This window comes from Colletotrichum chrysophilum (genome assembly GCF_026319265.1).
Source record: "Colletotrichum chrysophilum strain AFK26 chromosome Unknown scaffold_4, whole genome shotgun sequence".
NCBI classification, from domain to species: Eukaryota; Fungi; Ascomycota; class Sordariomycetes; order Glomerellales; family Glomerellaceae; genus Colletotrichum; species Colletotrichum chrysophilum.
Window position 1 is genome coordinate 771,859 of NW_026517291.1, and position 15,220 is coordinate 787,078.

The 15,220-nt window shown below is 55.5% G+C and overlaps 5 protein-coding genes across 5 annotated transcripts; 2 read left to right on the top strand and 3 right to left on the bottom strand.

Moving 5' to 3' along the window:
- Positions 1-612: 612 nt before the first annotated feature.
- Positions 613-5,224, top strand: COL26b_001113 (uncharacterized protein; the record flags this gene model as incomplete). The annotated part of the gene is made up of 3 exons (XM_053174072.1): positions 613-807; positions 866-3,838; positions 3,890-5,224. 3 exons carry the CDS (start codon positions 613-615, stop codon positions 5,222-5,224), a joined length of 4,503 nt encoding a protein of 1,500 aa, XP_053042189.1.
- Positions 5,225-5,930: 706 nt separating this feature from the next.
- PRE2 (Proteasome subunit beta type-5) lies at positions 5,931-6,866 on the top strand (the record flags this gene model as incomplete). Its single annotated transcript, XM_053174073.1, has 2 exons — positions 5,931-6,071; positions 6,147-6,866. The coding sequence occupies 2 exons, from the start codon at positions 5,931-5,933 to the stop codon at positions 6,864-6,866; spliced, it is 861 nt and encodes a 286-aa protein (XP_053042190.1).
- Positions 6,867-7,197: 331 nt separating this feature from the next.
- On the bottom strand, positions 7,198-8,548 carry COL26b_001115 (uncharacterized protein; the record flags this gene model as incomplete). The annotated part of the gene is made up of 2 exons (XM_053174074.1): positions 7,198-8,441; positions 8,524-8,548. 2 exons carry the CDS (start codon positions 8,546-8,548, stop codon positions 7,198-7,200), a joined length of 1,269 nt encoding a protein of 422 aa, XP_053042191.1.
- Positions 8,549-9,615: 1,067 nt separating this feature from the next.
- On the bottom strand, positions 9,616-10,179 carry COL26b_001116 (uncharacterized protein; the record flags this gene model as incomplete). The annotated part of the gene is made up of 2 exons (XM_053174075.1): positions 9,616-9,771; positions 9,808-10,179. 2 exons carry the CDS (start codon positions 10,177-10,179, stop codon positions 9,616-9,618), a joined length of 528 nt encoding a protein of 175 aa, XP_053042192.1.
- A 1,092-nt stretch (positions 10,180-11,271) lies between these two features.
- On the bottom strand, positions 11,272-13,671 carry COL26b_001117 (uncharacterized protein; the record flags this gene model as incomplete). The annotated part of the gene is made up of 6 exons (XM_053174076.1): positions 11,272-12,206; positions 12,259-12,459; positions 12,509-12,703; positions 12,752-13,007; positions 13,060-13,458; positions 13,516-13,671. The coding sequence occupies 6 exons, from the start codon at positions 13,669-13,671 to the stop codon at positions 11,272-11,274; spliced, it is 2,142 nt and encodes a 713-aa protein (XP_053042193.1).
- Positions 13,672-15,220: the final 1,549 nt, after the last annotated feature.

The window sequence follows — 15,220 nt, forward strand, 5'->3', positions numbered from 1 at the left end:
GCCCAGCCCAGCAGCTTCTTCTTCTCCTTCTTCTTCGGCCCCCAATTGCTACCTTGCCAGCAGCTCCCACCTGTGCCGCCTCCACGCCACGGAGACGCCGCTAAGCTAAACCTGACGGGCCCGTAGCGACCCTGACGTATCTGAGCCAAAACTCCATCCAACCTTTGGCCTTTTCCCTTCTATGCCACCGAACCTCTTGCCTTTTTCTCGCCGTTTACTTTTTAGCTTCCCGCCTTGTTTCTCTTCCACCCTTCTATTCTAACCTCCACATTCTCACCACTAGTACACCAGACTACTGGCCGACCAGCCACAGTCCGGCCTTGCTGCATTCACTCCCTCCCTCCTTTTCCCTTTCTTCGCAGATCCCATCTATCGTCTCGTTTTAGTCCGAGACCCTCCCGAGACCCTCGTTGCCCTCCTCTCCCCTTCTAAAGTTGCTTGTTCTCCATCTTCCCACAAATCTCCAAGCCGACCAGGTCATCGGTCCACGTCATCCACACGGCACCCGCGATCCCTCTATGTGTCGACACGGAATCACGAGCTGAGTGCTTTGCCAATTGACCGCGACACCACACACCCAGCTGCGAGAAGCAGCGCCCAGACCTCGCCGACATGGCTTCCACCGAGAAGGAGAAGAACGAGCTCAAGGTCCAGGGTGTCGTTGAGGCTGCCCAGGACCCTGAGAGCAACGTTTCTGCCGACGACGCGCAAAAGAAGATTGTCGAGGAGTCCAAAAAGGCCGGCATCACGGCCTTCACTTTTGATCCCGATGCGAGCCCCGAAGAGAAGCGCGCCCAAGCTGCAGCCGTGAGTCGCGCAACCCTATGTAAACAACCCCGGAGCTTGACTGACTGCTTGTGAACAGGCTGTCCCTCCCGGCTTCCACTCCCAACGAACAAAGGGCATTTCAGTCGTCACTGACGTTGCCGACTCGAGCGCTCCCGTAACCGACCTCCCCGAGCCGACCAAAGCTGGTGCCATTGAAGTTGTCAAAGATAAGGACGGCAAGACACTTAATTCGGGCGAACACCCAGAAGGTGTCGAGGAGGAACCCTACACTAGAACTGGCTGGGCTCCTCAGTTTGGCTGGCCCAAGGATGGCGTTCACGATAGCGTGAGTCTCCTGGATCACTCCACCTGGCTCGAGAGCAATATCCCGGACAAATTCTATGGCGACTGGTACCACAATGCTGCCATTATCGTCTTTGCCTGTATTTCGTCCTGGCTGGTCGCGGTCTTGGGCGGCGGTTTGGGCTGGGTCTTCATCCTTATGGCGGTATGTTCCACATACTACCGCACCTCCATCCGTCGAGTTCGGCGCAACTTCCGCGATGACATCAACCGAGAGCTGTCCTTGAAGAAGCTCGAGACCGAGGTCGAGTCTCTCGAGTGGATTAACTCATTCATGGTCAAGTTCTGGCCAATCTACCAACCCGTCCTCGCTCAAACCATCATCAACTCGGTTGACCAGGTTCTGAGCTCAGCCACTCCCGCATTTCTGGACAGTCTGAAGCTCAAGACGTTTACGCTGGGATCCAAGCCGCCCCGTATGGAGCACGTCAAGACCTACCCCCAGGCTGGAGATGACACCGTCATCATGGATTGGAAGTTCAGCTTCACACCCAATGACACAGCGGATATGACTTTCAAGCAGATCAAGAACAAGGTCAACCCGAAGGTCGTTCTCGAGATCAGAGTCGGAAAAGCCATGATTAGCAAGGGTCTCGACGTCATTGTCGAGGACATGGCTTTCTCCGGCATCATGCAGCTCAAGATCAAGCTGCAGATTCCTTTCCCCCACGTCGAAAAGGTGGAAATGTGCTTCCTCGAAAAGCCCGTGATTGACTACGTCTGCAAGCCCCTCGGAGGTGAAACGTTCGGATTTGACATCAACTTCATTCCCGGTCTGGAGTCCTTCATCCTTGAACAAATCCACGGCAACTTGGCTCCTATGATGTACGCGCCCAACGTCTTCCCTATCGAGGTTGCCAAGATGCTTGCCGGCACTCCAGTCGACCAGGCCATTGGTGTGGTGGCCGTCACACTCCACGGAGCTCAAGGTCTTAAGAACCCTGACAACTTCTCGGGCTCTCCCGACCCCTATGCTGTTTTGACCCTGAACCGCCGCCAGGCGCTTGCCAAGACTAAGCATGTGAAGGATACCTCCAGCCCGCGTTGGAACGAGACCCATTACATCATCATTACCTCCTTCAACGACTCGCTTGACATTCAAATCTTCGACTACAACGATTTCAGAAAGCACAAGGAGCTTGGAGTGGCCTCTTTCCCTCTGGAGAACGTGGAGGAGCTCGCCGTGCATGAGAACGAAAGGCTGGAGGTCATTGCTGATGGAAAGGCTCGTGGCTTCGTGTCTTGTGATATCAGGTTCTTCCCCGTCCTGGAGCCTAAGAAGCTGGAAGACGGCACTGTGGAGCCGCCACCTGAGTCCAACACGGGTATTTTGAGGTTCACCGTCGAGCAAGCCAAGGATTTGGACGGCACCAAGAGTCTTGTCGGTCTTCTCAACCCTTACGCAACCCTCCATCTCAACGGCAGAGACATCCACCACACGAAGAAGCTCAAGAGAACGAACAACCCCATCTGGGACAACGGCTCAAAGGAAATGCTCATCACGGACAGGAAGAATGCCAAGCTTGGTGTCACGATCAAGGATGACCGTGATCTGACCGGCGATCAGGTCCTTGGCAAGTACCAGATCAAGCTTGAGGACATGATGGAGTGTATGGAGAAGGGCCAGGAATGGTTCCACTTGTCCGGCGTTCAGACTGGTCGCGTCAAGATGATGGCACAGTGGAAGCCTGTTGCACTGTCTGGTATTGTTGGTGGTACTGGCGGCTACGTCACCCCGGTAGGTGTCATGCGCTTTCACTTCAAGCACGCTCATGATCTCCGGAACTTCGAGACCCTCGGCAAGTCTGACCCGTACGTGCGAGTGCTTCTGTCCGGCATTGAAAAGGCCCGCACGGTTACTCACAAGAACACTCTTGACCCCGAGTTCGATGAGGTTCTCTACGTCCCAGTCCACTCTGCTCGCGAGAGACTGACTGTCGAGGTCATGGACTCCGAGAAGATGGGCAAGGACCGCAGTCTGGGTCTCGTTGAGGTCTTTGCCGGCGACTACATCTCACAGGCGGAGAATGGAGAATACAATGTGCACGACCAGAAGAAGATCATTCAGGGAGGCCTGCAACTTCATGGCAAGGGTATTGCGAAGGGTGTTTTGACTTACAACGTGGCATTCTACCCCTGCCTAAACGTCGCTGACCCCGAGGATGAGGAGGAAGAGCACGCAGAATCATCGGCTGAGAAGGCTTTGGAGAGCGCGACTCGTTCTGCCGAAGCTGGCAAATTCAGTTCACTCGAGCAGAAGAAAGCCGACGAGAAGAGGCACAGTGGAGCGGAGCTTGAGCCAAGCCCGCCCAAGACCCCGGTCACACCGGTTTCGCCAACCATGCCCAGAAAGTCCAAGGACGAGAGCGGACCCCCCAAGATTCGACTCTCTCCTCAGGAGCTGCTCAAGTACGAGTCTGGTCTTCTGATCTTCAAGCTGATGGAGGCCGAGATGCCGGAGCACAACACGCACTTGGAGGTTTGGGTCGACGACATGGCTTTCCCGTCATACACATCGTCAGCAGCAAAGCACAAGAAGCACACTTTCGAGGAGATTGGCGACTGTTTCATTAGAGAGCTTGACTTCTCTCGCTTGACGCTGAAGGTGCGAGAGAAGGGGGACAAGATTGAGGGTAGCGAGAAGGACAAGGACCACACAATGGCGAAGCTTCAGGGCAACACCTTGGATACGCTGAAGCAGTGTCTCGTAAGTCGTCGGTCATGTTTTGCTAAGAATCAAGGGCTAACCGACCATCAGAACAACCCCACAACACTCAAGTTGAAGGACAAGGAGAATCGCCCAAGCAGCGTCAAGGTCAGCCTGAAGTACATTCCTGTCAAGATGCAGCTCGACCCGAGTGAGAGTATCAACAACATGGGAACGCTTCGTGTGGACGTCCTCGACGCCCAGGATCTCCCTTCGGCAGACTCCAACGGAAAGAGTGACCCTTACTGCAAGTTTGAGCTCAATGGCGAGGACGTGTACAAGACGAAGGTTCAGAAGAAGACGTTGCATCCCGCCTGGAACGAGTTCTTCGAGGTTCCCGTACCATCAAGGACGGCTGCCAAGTTCAAGGTCACGGTGTGGGATTACGATTTCGCTGACAAGCCGGATTTCCTTGGAGCTGCCGACATCAATCTCGAACAGCTCGACCCGTTCAGGCCGAGTGAGAGCCGGTTGATACTTGACGGCAAGTCGGGTACAGTGAGATTGAGGATGCTTTTCCGGCCGTCGTACGTCACTCGAACACGACAGGGCACATCCACCTTCTCCGGAACGTTTGCAGCTCCTGGTAGAATTGTCACCGGTGTTGTGGGAGCGCCCATCAAGGTTGGTGGTGTAGTTGGACACGGTGTTGGCAAGGGCGCTTCTTTCCTCAAACGCGGGTTGTTCTCCAAGAAGGATGACGACTCCGATGGCCCCTCGTCAAGCTTTAGCGAGATCCCGACCATTGTTGAGAATGGCAGCCCGCCTGGTCCGACTCCTGGACTCGGTCTCAAGAGAGCAACTGGCTTTTCCACGTCTGATGGCAGCGATTCCACAGACACTCGACCCGGAACCTCTTCCAACGGCAATGGTTCGACTCTCGGTGGCCACAACCGCACCAAGAGCAACGGTGCGGCCTCCGTTCATAGCCTCAACCCTGGGTCCCCGGGCTCTGGAAGTGCCACGTTCACCGTGGTTGCTGCCAAGGGCTTCCCGCCTTCAGCTGACTTGTACGTCGTCATCAACCAGTTGGCACCGAAGCCGAAGGTCATTGGAAAAACCAAGCACCACAAGGATGCCACAGGCTTTGTCAGGTATAACGAGACTTTTAAGAGCACTTGCACTGCCGACACTCAATTCAAGATTGAGGCCAAGGGCGAGCACAAGTTCAGTAGCGATGACGACTTGGGTGAGGCTCTCTACTTCGTCGATGAGAGTGGTGCGGAGGCCGAAAAGGAGATCAAGGTCGGCAGCGGATCAGTTGTCATCAAGAGCAACTTCATCCCTTCCGCCGAATCTCTAGAGCCTGGAAGCCCCAAGTCAATCGTTCGCCGCAGCTTCATGGGCAAGAGAGAAAGCCGAAGCAGGGAAGGAACACCGACGTGATTGCACCTTCGGACCATACTTTCTACAAACGTTTCTCCTGAATCTCTAGCAGTTCTTTTCTTTTGAAATCAAAAGCTCCTGATCGCTTTCAGATACCTCCACGCCGTTGGGTGGCTAGTTTCATCCACTCATGGAATCTCTATTTATTGTCTTGATTTTGAGGGTATGGAGTCGGAGGTCAAAGGAGGATGGGTGGGAGGATGGCGAATACGGCAGACAGAATATTGCAGAGATTTTTGCAGTTGCACTTGCCGGCAGAGCACTTTCTTAGCTGCGCTGTAATTAATGACATTCAGATGTGCAAAATCATATCCATGTTGATACAGCAATTACGTGTGGTTGCATGCCGTTGGAGAGAGGTTCGTTTACTCTCCATGATATCAATCCTCCAGAAATATGATGTTATGTAATCAGGGCTGTGCACGGACGACACGTACCTGCAGTAAGGGCCAATCTGAATCAGGCAACAAGGCATCAGTTAGCTACGCAGTTTCCCTGCTGAAGCTGTCCGTGACGCGAGCATGGAGCTGCCTGAGCTGGCTCCCCGAGTTAACCACAAAGAGCGCCCCATCGTCCATTCCAACGCCCGACCTCACCTCAACCCTTCCACAACCACCGCTCACCCACCGACGAGAATCGACGATTCCGATACACACAACTACCAATCCAACGAAACTCGTCCAATCCGCCTCACCGAATCGTCGAGATGGACAGCCTCGTGGCCAAGTACAGCCGCCCGGCGTACGAGCAGCACAACACCTTCCGGGACGATGAGCAGGAGGACCTCGAGCTCATGGGCGAGGCCCCGCCCTTGTCTCTGAAGTTTGCTATGCCTCCCGTCGCACATGTGAGTTGATTTCTTCAAAGCCGAGGTTGATGTTGGAAGGGAAGCAGTACTGACATCCCCGCCCCCTCACCACAGCCCTCCTCCTGGCTCCGCGCAGCAACAGATGACCGCGCCAACCCCGACTGCCCCATCAAGATCGCCCACGGAACGACAACGCTTGCCTTCCGCTTCCAGGGCGGAATTATCGTCGCCACCGATTCCCGTGCCACCGCCGGTAACTGGATCGCCTCGCAAACGGTCAAGAAGGTTATCGAGATCAACAGCGTTCTGCTGGGCACCATGGCCGGCGGTGCCGCCGACTGCCAGTACTGGCTCGCCTGGCTCGGCATGCAATGCCGTCTCCACGAGCTCCGTCACAAGCGCCGCATTTCCGTCGCTGCCGCCTCCAAGATTCTCGCCAACCTCGTCTACTCATACAAGGGCATGGGTCTCAGCATGGGAACCATGTGTGCTGGTGTCACCAAGGAGGAAGGCCCCGCGCTCTACTACGTCGACTCAGACGGCACTCGTCTGGCCGGCAACCTCTTCTGCGTTGGCAGTGGTCAGACCTTCGCCTACGGTGTCCTGGATGCCGAGTATCGTTACGACCTGACGGACCAGGAGGCTCTGGAGCTCGGAAGCCGCAGTATCCTGGCCGCCACCCACCGTGACGCCTACTCTGGTGGTTTCATCAACCTCTACCACGTCAAGGAGGAGGGCTGGGTCAAGCACGGCTTCAATGACACGAATCCCATCTTCTGGAAGACGAAGTTAGAGAAGGGCGAGTTCACCAACGTCACGGCCGACTTGGATTAGGAAAGGGCGCGAGCAATTGATGATGCTGTTATGAAGAACCCCGGGCACCCCAGACAATTACACTCGGTACTTGCGTTGCCAGAAGAACGGCAAGTGAGAGGGTAAGCTTCCAAGGAAGACACTCGGGCAGTTGGTAACGGGTTGAATGGTCATGACCAGCGAGAGGAGACAGCTGAGCTTTGGAGGCATTGGCATCCTACGAAGGTGCGAATGCCTTGTAACTTGTAAACTAGACTATGATACAAGTGCATTCTTATGATTTTACAGTTTTGGTACAATGACTTTTAGGGGATTCGTATACACAATGTGGTGAAAGGCTGAAAGGGGGGTATCATGACTTCTGTCCATCCCTTCTCACCCAGCCGCGAACGCCGAGGATACCGCCCTCGTCGCTCGCCGCATCAATCGACCACTTCTTCATCACAGACACGGACAGATCACTCTCCCAGCCGGCCTCGTACATCTCCACGCCAGTCCAGGCAATCATGGCTGCGTTGTCCGTACACAACGCCGGCGGCGGTGCCGTGACCTCCACATGCTCGAACCCGCGAACATTGAGCATCTTTCGCAACACGTACATCAGGAAGCGGTTGCTCGCGACACCACCGCTCACCACCAACGTCTTCAATGCATCTTTAAGCTCCGGCTCCGCTGCGAGGACGAGGAACACGCGGGTGGCGAGGTGTTCGAACAGCAGACGCATCGCAGCGCGTGCGAGAACCCTCCGCTCGTCGAGAGTCATGTCAACGCCGCCCGCTTCTGTGATCCTGCGGATCTCGCTGCCTATCCCGGCAAAGGCGTATGAGAGGTCGCGCGACCCGGCCAGTGGGGGGTGGAGTTGCCAGTGGTATGGGGCCGGGGCGACGTACGTTGCAATCTCGTCGCGGCGGTATGTTGGCGGGGTGTATTCGTAGTCGTAATCGGGGTATTGGCCGGGCGGGAAGGAGTCGGGGAAGGCGAAGCGTTCGAGGAGAGCGCCGTACATCACGTCCGTGTGTGCGGCGAGCATGTCGGCGGGCAGGATGTGGCGGGCGGCCTTGTCCAGGGCGTCGCCGACGGCGACGTCCTGTGTCGAGGCCAGGATGCGGTGGTCTGTCAGGGAGCGGGAGTGCACGAGCTGAGTATGTCCTCCTGATACCAGCAGCGTCAGGAAGGGGAACTCCGGGTGGCCGCGCAGAGCAGTGCTGGTGGCGGCATCTTGCTTGAGGGCGGAAACGAGCCGTGGGGTGAGGGCGTGGGCTTGCATATGGTTCACGGCGACGAGGGGCACCTGCCACGCCGTCGCGAGACCCTTTGCGGTCGAGAGGCCTGTGGCGAGGTTGGAGGACATGCCGGGCCCGCGCGTGACGGTTATGAAGTCGGGCTTTTGGCGGGGTACGCCCGAGACGGTGATTGTCTTGTTGTCATCGGCCGGCGGCGGGAGGGAGGCGAGGGACTCGGCGATCAGGGGCGCGAGAGAGGCGTCGTGGCCCGCAAGGGCGGCAGGCGGCCAGATGCCCCCGAAGGCGCGGTGGTCGGAGGTGATTTTGCGGTTGAAGTGTAGGTTTGCGCCGGCGGGTGTTTTGGAGAGGAGAGCTACGCAGGTGTCGTCGCACGATGTTTCGATTGCGAGGGTGAGAAGGTTACGGCGGTGGTGGGAGGAGATAGGCCTGTGGACCTGTCGGCGGAGGAGGGCGCGCCATTGTGTTTGGAGGAGTGGTGGGCGCATCGAGAGTGGACGATTTGTGTGGTTTGGGTGGTAGGCAGGTGAAAGATTGGGAGGGTGGTGGTGACGGAGAAGTTTGGAGCTCTTATCTTATCAGGAATGGAGCTCACCGAGGTACACCGACTTACACGCACCACACCGAGCTGCACTCTACTACTTGTTGCAGCCTTGACAACGGTATCAATTGCAAATGCATGATCGAATGAGTACTCTGGAAATTTCTGGGTCTATGCGCCTGCGTTTCGTACACACGAGACGTTTCCAAGGCCTGGGAGAACGACTATCACAGAATAACGCTAGGTGTGTACGCAGCTCAGGTTACTAAACAAGATAACTGTGTGAATCCACATAGCGAAAGAACTGTCTAATAAGCAGACAAGATAGATCCTTTCCACTTGGACCATCTACAGGATTTCTAAAGGAACAGTATCAACAAACTGTTAATAAAGTGGCTAGGTCTTAGGTCGTGACCGCTGCCAGTCACGAGATATAATAACAGTCTAAACAGGCCGTCTCGTACCTTAGCATTTACTCTTTTCAATACGCGCTCGAGACTCAATATTCCTTAGATTAGGTAGCTGATTAATTCATTTTAGTAAGTGCTTACTTTTCCTTTCGTCTGTCTCTTCAAGCATTCAACATCTTATGCGGCACCTATACATACAACGATGTTACTAGAGCATGTATTCGCTATAGCTTATTGCATTATCTCTTCTATTGTCTCCTCTTCTGTTATTATCTCCTTTACTATTATCTCTACTATCGTCGTCTCTGTCGTCGTCTCTATCGTTATTATTATCGTCTCTATTATCGTTATTTCAATTATTAGTATTGTATCGATCGTTGTAGTTATCGTTATTACTACCGTCACCTCTGCTATTGATAAATATCACCGGCGCCAATGGGGACGAACTAAGGAACGTAGCACGAGGAGCTACATATCCCAATTTTCCCGACTTCTAACAATACCCATACATCAAATTTCACAGATAGTCACGTCAACTTTTCTCAAGTTCTAAAATTTGTGTCGTCGATTCATTACGCTTAGTTGCCAGACGGCTTAACATCACCCATACCCTCGCCGTAATCCTCCTTCAGAACCTTGCCGCCAACCTCGAGCGGATGGCTCTCCTGCAGCACGTACAGCATCCTCGCCCAGCCGGTCTCGCTCACGTTCTTCCACGCGTGGTTGGTACCGCGCTGCACGGAGACGTCGCCCCTCTTCATACGGCGCACCTCGCCCGAGTCGAGGACGAGGTCGATCTCGCCCTCGAGCACGACGCCGTAGTCGAGGCTGACGGTGCGGTGCATCGGCGACAGCGAGCCGGGCGGCATGTCGACGATGCGCATGACGCTGCCGCCGGGGATGACGATGCCGGGCGGGTTGGCGAGGCGCTCGGCGTACGAGGAGATGTCCGCGTTGCCCGTGAAGGAGGCGGGCGTCTGCTCCGTCGTGTAGCCCAGGTAGAACTTTGCGTTGCCGCCGACGGTCTGTTGGGGGATCTCCTCGGGCAGGGAGCTGTTGAATATGGCCTTGCCCTCGGGGTTGTGGTCTGTGATGAAGCGCTGGGGGCGGCGGAGGTCGCTTGGAGGTGCGTCGGATGCCATTGTGGTCGATTGATGTGGTTTGCTGGTTCTCTGATGCTCTTGATCAAGTTTTTTATTCAGTACTTAGAAGCTTCGATTGTGTTTTCGGGAAGTTTTTGCGGAGGGTTTATGACGACACAGGCACAATTGAGACGAAAGGACCAAGCTAATCAGATGCGAGCTTGGGAGAGAGGTGGCATTCTTCTACTCCCCTAAATCCAGCTTCAAACTCAATAATCAGCTTTCCCGTCTGATACAACCGGTGTGTGTAGCTCTTTTCCCCGCTACCGCGACACCATTGAGGCATTGCCGAGAGCATCCCGAAGAGCGAGTGATGCAGGCGCCGAACGTCACAGCGGAAAGTGGAGGCGGGACCGGAAAGAGGGGGAATCGAGTGTCCCTGACACTGAGCGGGATGAGAGGTGGATGGGGTGGGGAAAGGGGACGAGGAGTGGTTTGTGCGGGGATGGGAAGGCGGCGGACGCTAGGTAGGTATGGAAACTGTATCCTAAAATCCCGGCAAATGGACATTGAAACTGGGGAAAGGTGTCTTTTTGTTCCTTTACCCTTCCAGAGGGTCTTGTTTCGTATGTAGCTTGTGTGGGTCGCGAGTGGCGGTCTTTGACTTCGGACTCTTCACGGACAACGCATGATGCGTGACGAACAGCTGAGTCGACATGTCACTTTCGACAAGACCTACTACACACAAGCTTCTGTGTTCTTCATGTTTGAAACGAACTCCAAATCAGGAATGTAAGTCCCGAGGTGACGTTCGTAATCGGGCTCGGGGATGTATTTTGGTCAAAATGTGATTAAATGTAGTAGAAGTGATAACAATAGCGACGATGACAATAGCAGCGATAGGAATAACAACGACGACGACGACGACGACGACGAAGACGACGACGACGATAATCACAATAGTAGTAGTAATGATAACGACGACGATACTACGCTATCTCAAAAGTGCGAACGTTGTGATTGTTTGTCATCAACTTAGTATACAGAGTAGGGTATTCGACAGGATGTGATTTTCGCAGCTCGAATGCCACAATCAGCTATGTACAGCGCCTCCTACAGGCATGCCAACATCGTAAAACTCCAACCAATACTTTACTCTATCCTCCTGGCACCGGAAACGTTGGGCACGCCGGTGCCCTCCACCACCTTGGCGCTCACAAAGTCGTAAATGGGCATCTCAGACAGGAACTTCGTAATGTGGTGCAGGGTGGGAAGCTTCTCCCAGTCGTGCGCGTCCATCTTGACGGAGACGTCGGACGATCGCGAAACAGCGTGTACCGTGGCGGGTACGTCCCGCGCCTCCTCCTCGTGCGGGACCACGCACGCATACTCGGCATCGGCCTTTCCAGGCTCCCCGACGGATGGGATGTACCTGTACGTCAGGATGCCGTAGTCCGCCTCGCCGCCGATGGTGCCGTGCTCCGTCTTCGGGTCGTCCGCGCGCAGCTTGTTGAGCCTGATGTCGGCGAACGTGGCGCCGCGCCACGATGCCTTCACTCGGGCCGCCGTCGCGTGCAGCTCAAAGTCGATGTCGCAGAACAGCTTCGGCATGCCCAGCTCCTCGCGGCCGGAGACGATGGGGTCTGTGAGGCTCTCGAACAGCACGGACAGGTGGGTGCCGTTGATCGTGCTGCCGTCCTTCTTGACGTACTCGATGCCGTGGATGTAGAGGCCCAGGTGGTTGTATCCGCCGCCGCCGAGCCAGGACATGTTGTTCAGCCTGGTGACCGAGAGAGAGGCGGCGCAGACGGTGCCTGGGGCTTTGAAGCGGAAGGAGTCGGTGGGGAGAATGGTCTCGAGGAAGGTTCGCGAGGTGAGGAACTTGACGGACATCGTGGTGAATGTGCGCTCAATGTCTCCGGGCTGTCGACGGCCGAAAGTATCCTGGCGAGGACCTGGGAAAGGACCGTAACCGACGGGCATGCGCCAGTAGAGGTCCTTCTTCTTTGACCACAGCCATCTGTTGTAGACCTTAGTTGCGTGGTCGTGTTCGTCGTGGCCAAAGTTGTAGTTTTGGTAGGTGTTCACTGAGACTTCGTGAGCATATCGTGGGACATGTCGTCTGGAGGGTCGACTTACTCTCAACAGCTGGTGGAGCACCTGGAATTCTGTCCTTGCCTGCTTGACGGGAATACTCCTGGATGGCATGTGCACGGGTCAAGCGGATTTGTTGGTAGAGGCGAAGTCGTTCCGGTACGTCCTCAGGAGAAGTTCCCTTGGGAAGCACGACCGCCAGGGCGGCGCCGTCTTCCATGGCCTGGCCTGCTCCCTGACCTTGGTCTTTCTGACTGTTAGTATATCTCAGATATCGTCAAGAATCTCAACGTACGAGGAGTAAAGGGATGGGCGGCGTCTCCCAGCAAAGCGAGCTTGCCGTTTGTCCACGACTCCATTGGGTCCATGTCTAGTAGCTGCCAGACATTCACTTCATCTGGGTGCACCTTCTTGATCAATTGCAAAAGAGCCGGGTCGAAGTCCTGATAGACCTTTAGAAGTTGCTCGATTGAGCCCTTCTTGTTCCACTCTGAAGTGTGTTAGTACTTGAAAGACAAACGTGACGTCCAGGGCATACCGTCACTAGCTGTTGCGTGAGACTCGGCGTCGGGGTGAATGCACACAAAGTTCAATAGCTGATTGTCGTTGCAGGGGTAAATGACGATGCGTCTGTCTGTTCCAAACCAGATACCGAGCTGGTTGTGCTTGTCGATGAGGGGAGCGGTGACGGGGTCCTCCTCGACGACGGCCCGGGGAATGAGGAAACGGAAAGCCGCCTTGCCTGAGCGGAACAGCTTGGGGTCGGTGCCCGTCACGTATTTCCTCGTCTTGGACTGAACATGATCTTAGTCTGTTGCTCAAGAACGATGGCTCATTGAAACTCACGTAGATGCCGTCAGCGCCAATGATGACATCCGCCTGGATCGTCGTTCCGTCCTCCAGCTGAAGAGTGCCCTTCTCCGGGTCGGCGCCAACTATCTTAGACGCAACATGCACCTTGGCCGGGGTGCTAACACCATCTTCCGCAGTAGCCACACTTCGGATCTCGTTGTGGAGATAGGCACGGTGAACCAGCTGCCACGGATGCTGCCATTGGCCTTTATGTTTGGTGATGTCCACGTCGAAGCCGCCCTTGTTGTTCTGGTCTCGCTCCTTGAAGTGATCCGCCGGGTTGCCACCAAACGTCTCGGCGTAGATGCCCCATCGTCTCAGCAGTCCGTTTGAGTTGGGCGCCAGATGTACCGCCGCACCGGTCTCGCTGTTCAGTCTTGATTGTTCGTACAGCTATTATTCTGCGATTAGCTCACAAACGAGGTGCGTGAGGACCATGGGATTTCATACATCCACTTGGTGACCCTGTCGTCGAAGTGCGATTGCGGCACTCAAACCTCCAATACCGGCGCCTACGATGGCAATTTTGAGGGGATGAGGATATTCGCCGACGAGGGGACTTGAGTACACGCCATTCGGGCGCTGGGCCTCACCGTTGACCAACATGGTGTCGACGTGGTCCTTTTTGTGATTCTGTGAAGTCTTGCGGGATGTGAAACACGGACGCTTTAGTATGAAGGGTGGGAAGCCTTGGAAGAAGGAAAATGAGTGAAGGGAGGGCTGGGATTAAAGCTGCATATGAAATAACCGCACAAGAAACCAATTATAACCCCCCCCAGGCAACCAACTTATGGGAAACATGTGCAGAGAAGAGCAGTAGGGCGAGAGGCAGGGCTAGTCGGGCTTGCAGACCGTCATCTCAAACGCTCCCGCTCGGCTGCGCATCGATCGTCGCGCTCGTACTCGGCCCCTCCCTGTCCCCCCCCAGCGCAACCACCACGCTGTCTGTCACCACTCTCTCCAGGCTTCTTCGGATCGAACGCAGATTACCACCACACCCGCCAAGACCAGTCGTTCGAAGTAGTAGTCTAGCAGAGAAGAACGACCCCGAGTGCATCTACCGTTCCATCGGGATGGCTCAGCTCGTCCACGGGGGCTGGCTTGGTCCCTTTGCTTGGCCCGCGTGCCTCTCCCCCCGCATTTGGCCGGGCGGGAAGCCGGAAGCACGGCGGGGGAGGGACCAATTTGGAGCTTTACCGTCTTTGTCCTGTTGCTTCGCAGTAGACGGTCCTCTGTTGCTGTGAAACCTCGTCCACAACTAGACGTTGATATGCATAACAGCCCAGCGGCATGCCGGCTGGGATGGTCCCGGGGCGAATAGAAGCAAGGCGGCAGCCGCACTAATAATTGAACGTTGCCGAGTCGAAGGTGGAATGGCGGGTGGTGATTTGTCCATCACCGGTTCTTCGTGTCTGTTAGTGTTCCGGGGAGTTTTAGGGACGATGGAGGGGTAGCGAGCAAAAGACCGGCTTGTGGGGGTGGAGCCACTCTAAGTGCTGTGTGTGTGCTGTCGCTGTCAGTGCTGTCTGACATGAGTACAAACAAGTGACCACCGGAGACACTTGAAGTTTCCAGCCCCCATTCTCCCTCTCCCAATTACAGCGCCAAGCCAAAGTCTTCAGTCTTCAGTCATGTCGTCCGGCGTGTTTCGCCGATGCTCTTCGGCTGCTGCATGTCACGAGTGGATGTCTTTGGCGCCGCCGGACATTGTGGGATGAAGTGAACTCAATCCTGAGAGATCGAATACCACTTGAATGGCCTCGTGGCACGTTGCCAGGCTTCACCTAGCTCTTCTTCCCGCCTGTCGGGCTGTTTTCCCGAGAACGCACCATCGAATGCCTTGTGCGGCAAGCAGAAAGGTGTCTGACAAGCTGAACTGAACGTACGTGGAACCCTCGGGATCCGTGCCCCTGTCTCTCCCGTCTCGGTCGCGGTAGACAATCGGCTCCGGCGTGCTTACCCCGCCCCGATACCGCTCCCGAGACACCACCAAAGCCGGGCCACCCCTCCTCTCCCCCTTCGCTCACCACAACACATTTCCGGATCGGACGAACTCATTTACACTCCGCTCCGTCCGCCGTTGCTATTTTCGCATTTTGAAAAATTCTCATTAACTAAAAACCAAGGATCCACAGAACCCCCCCCCCCCCCCCCC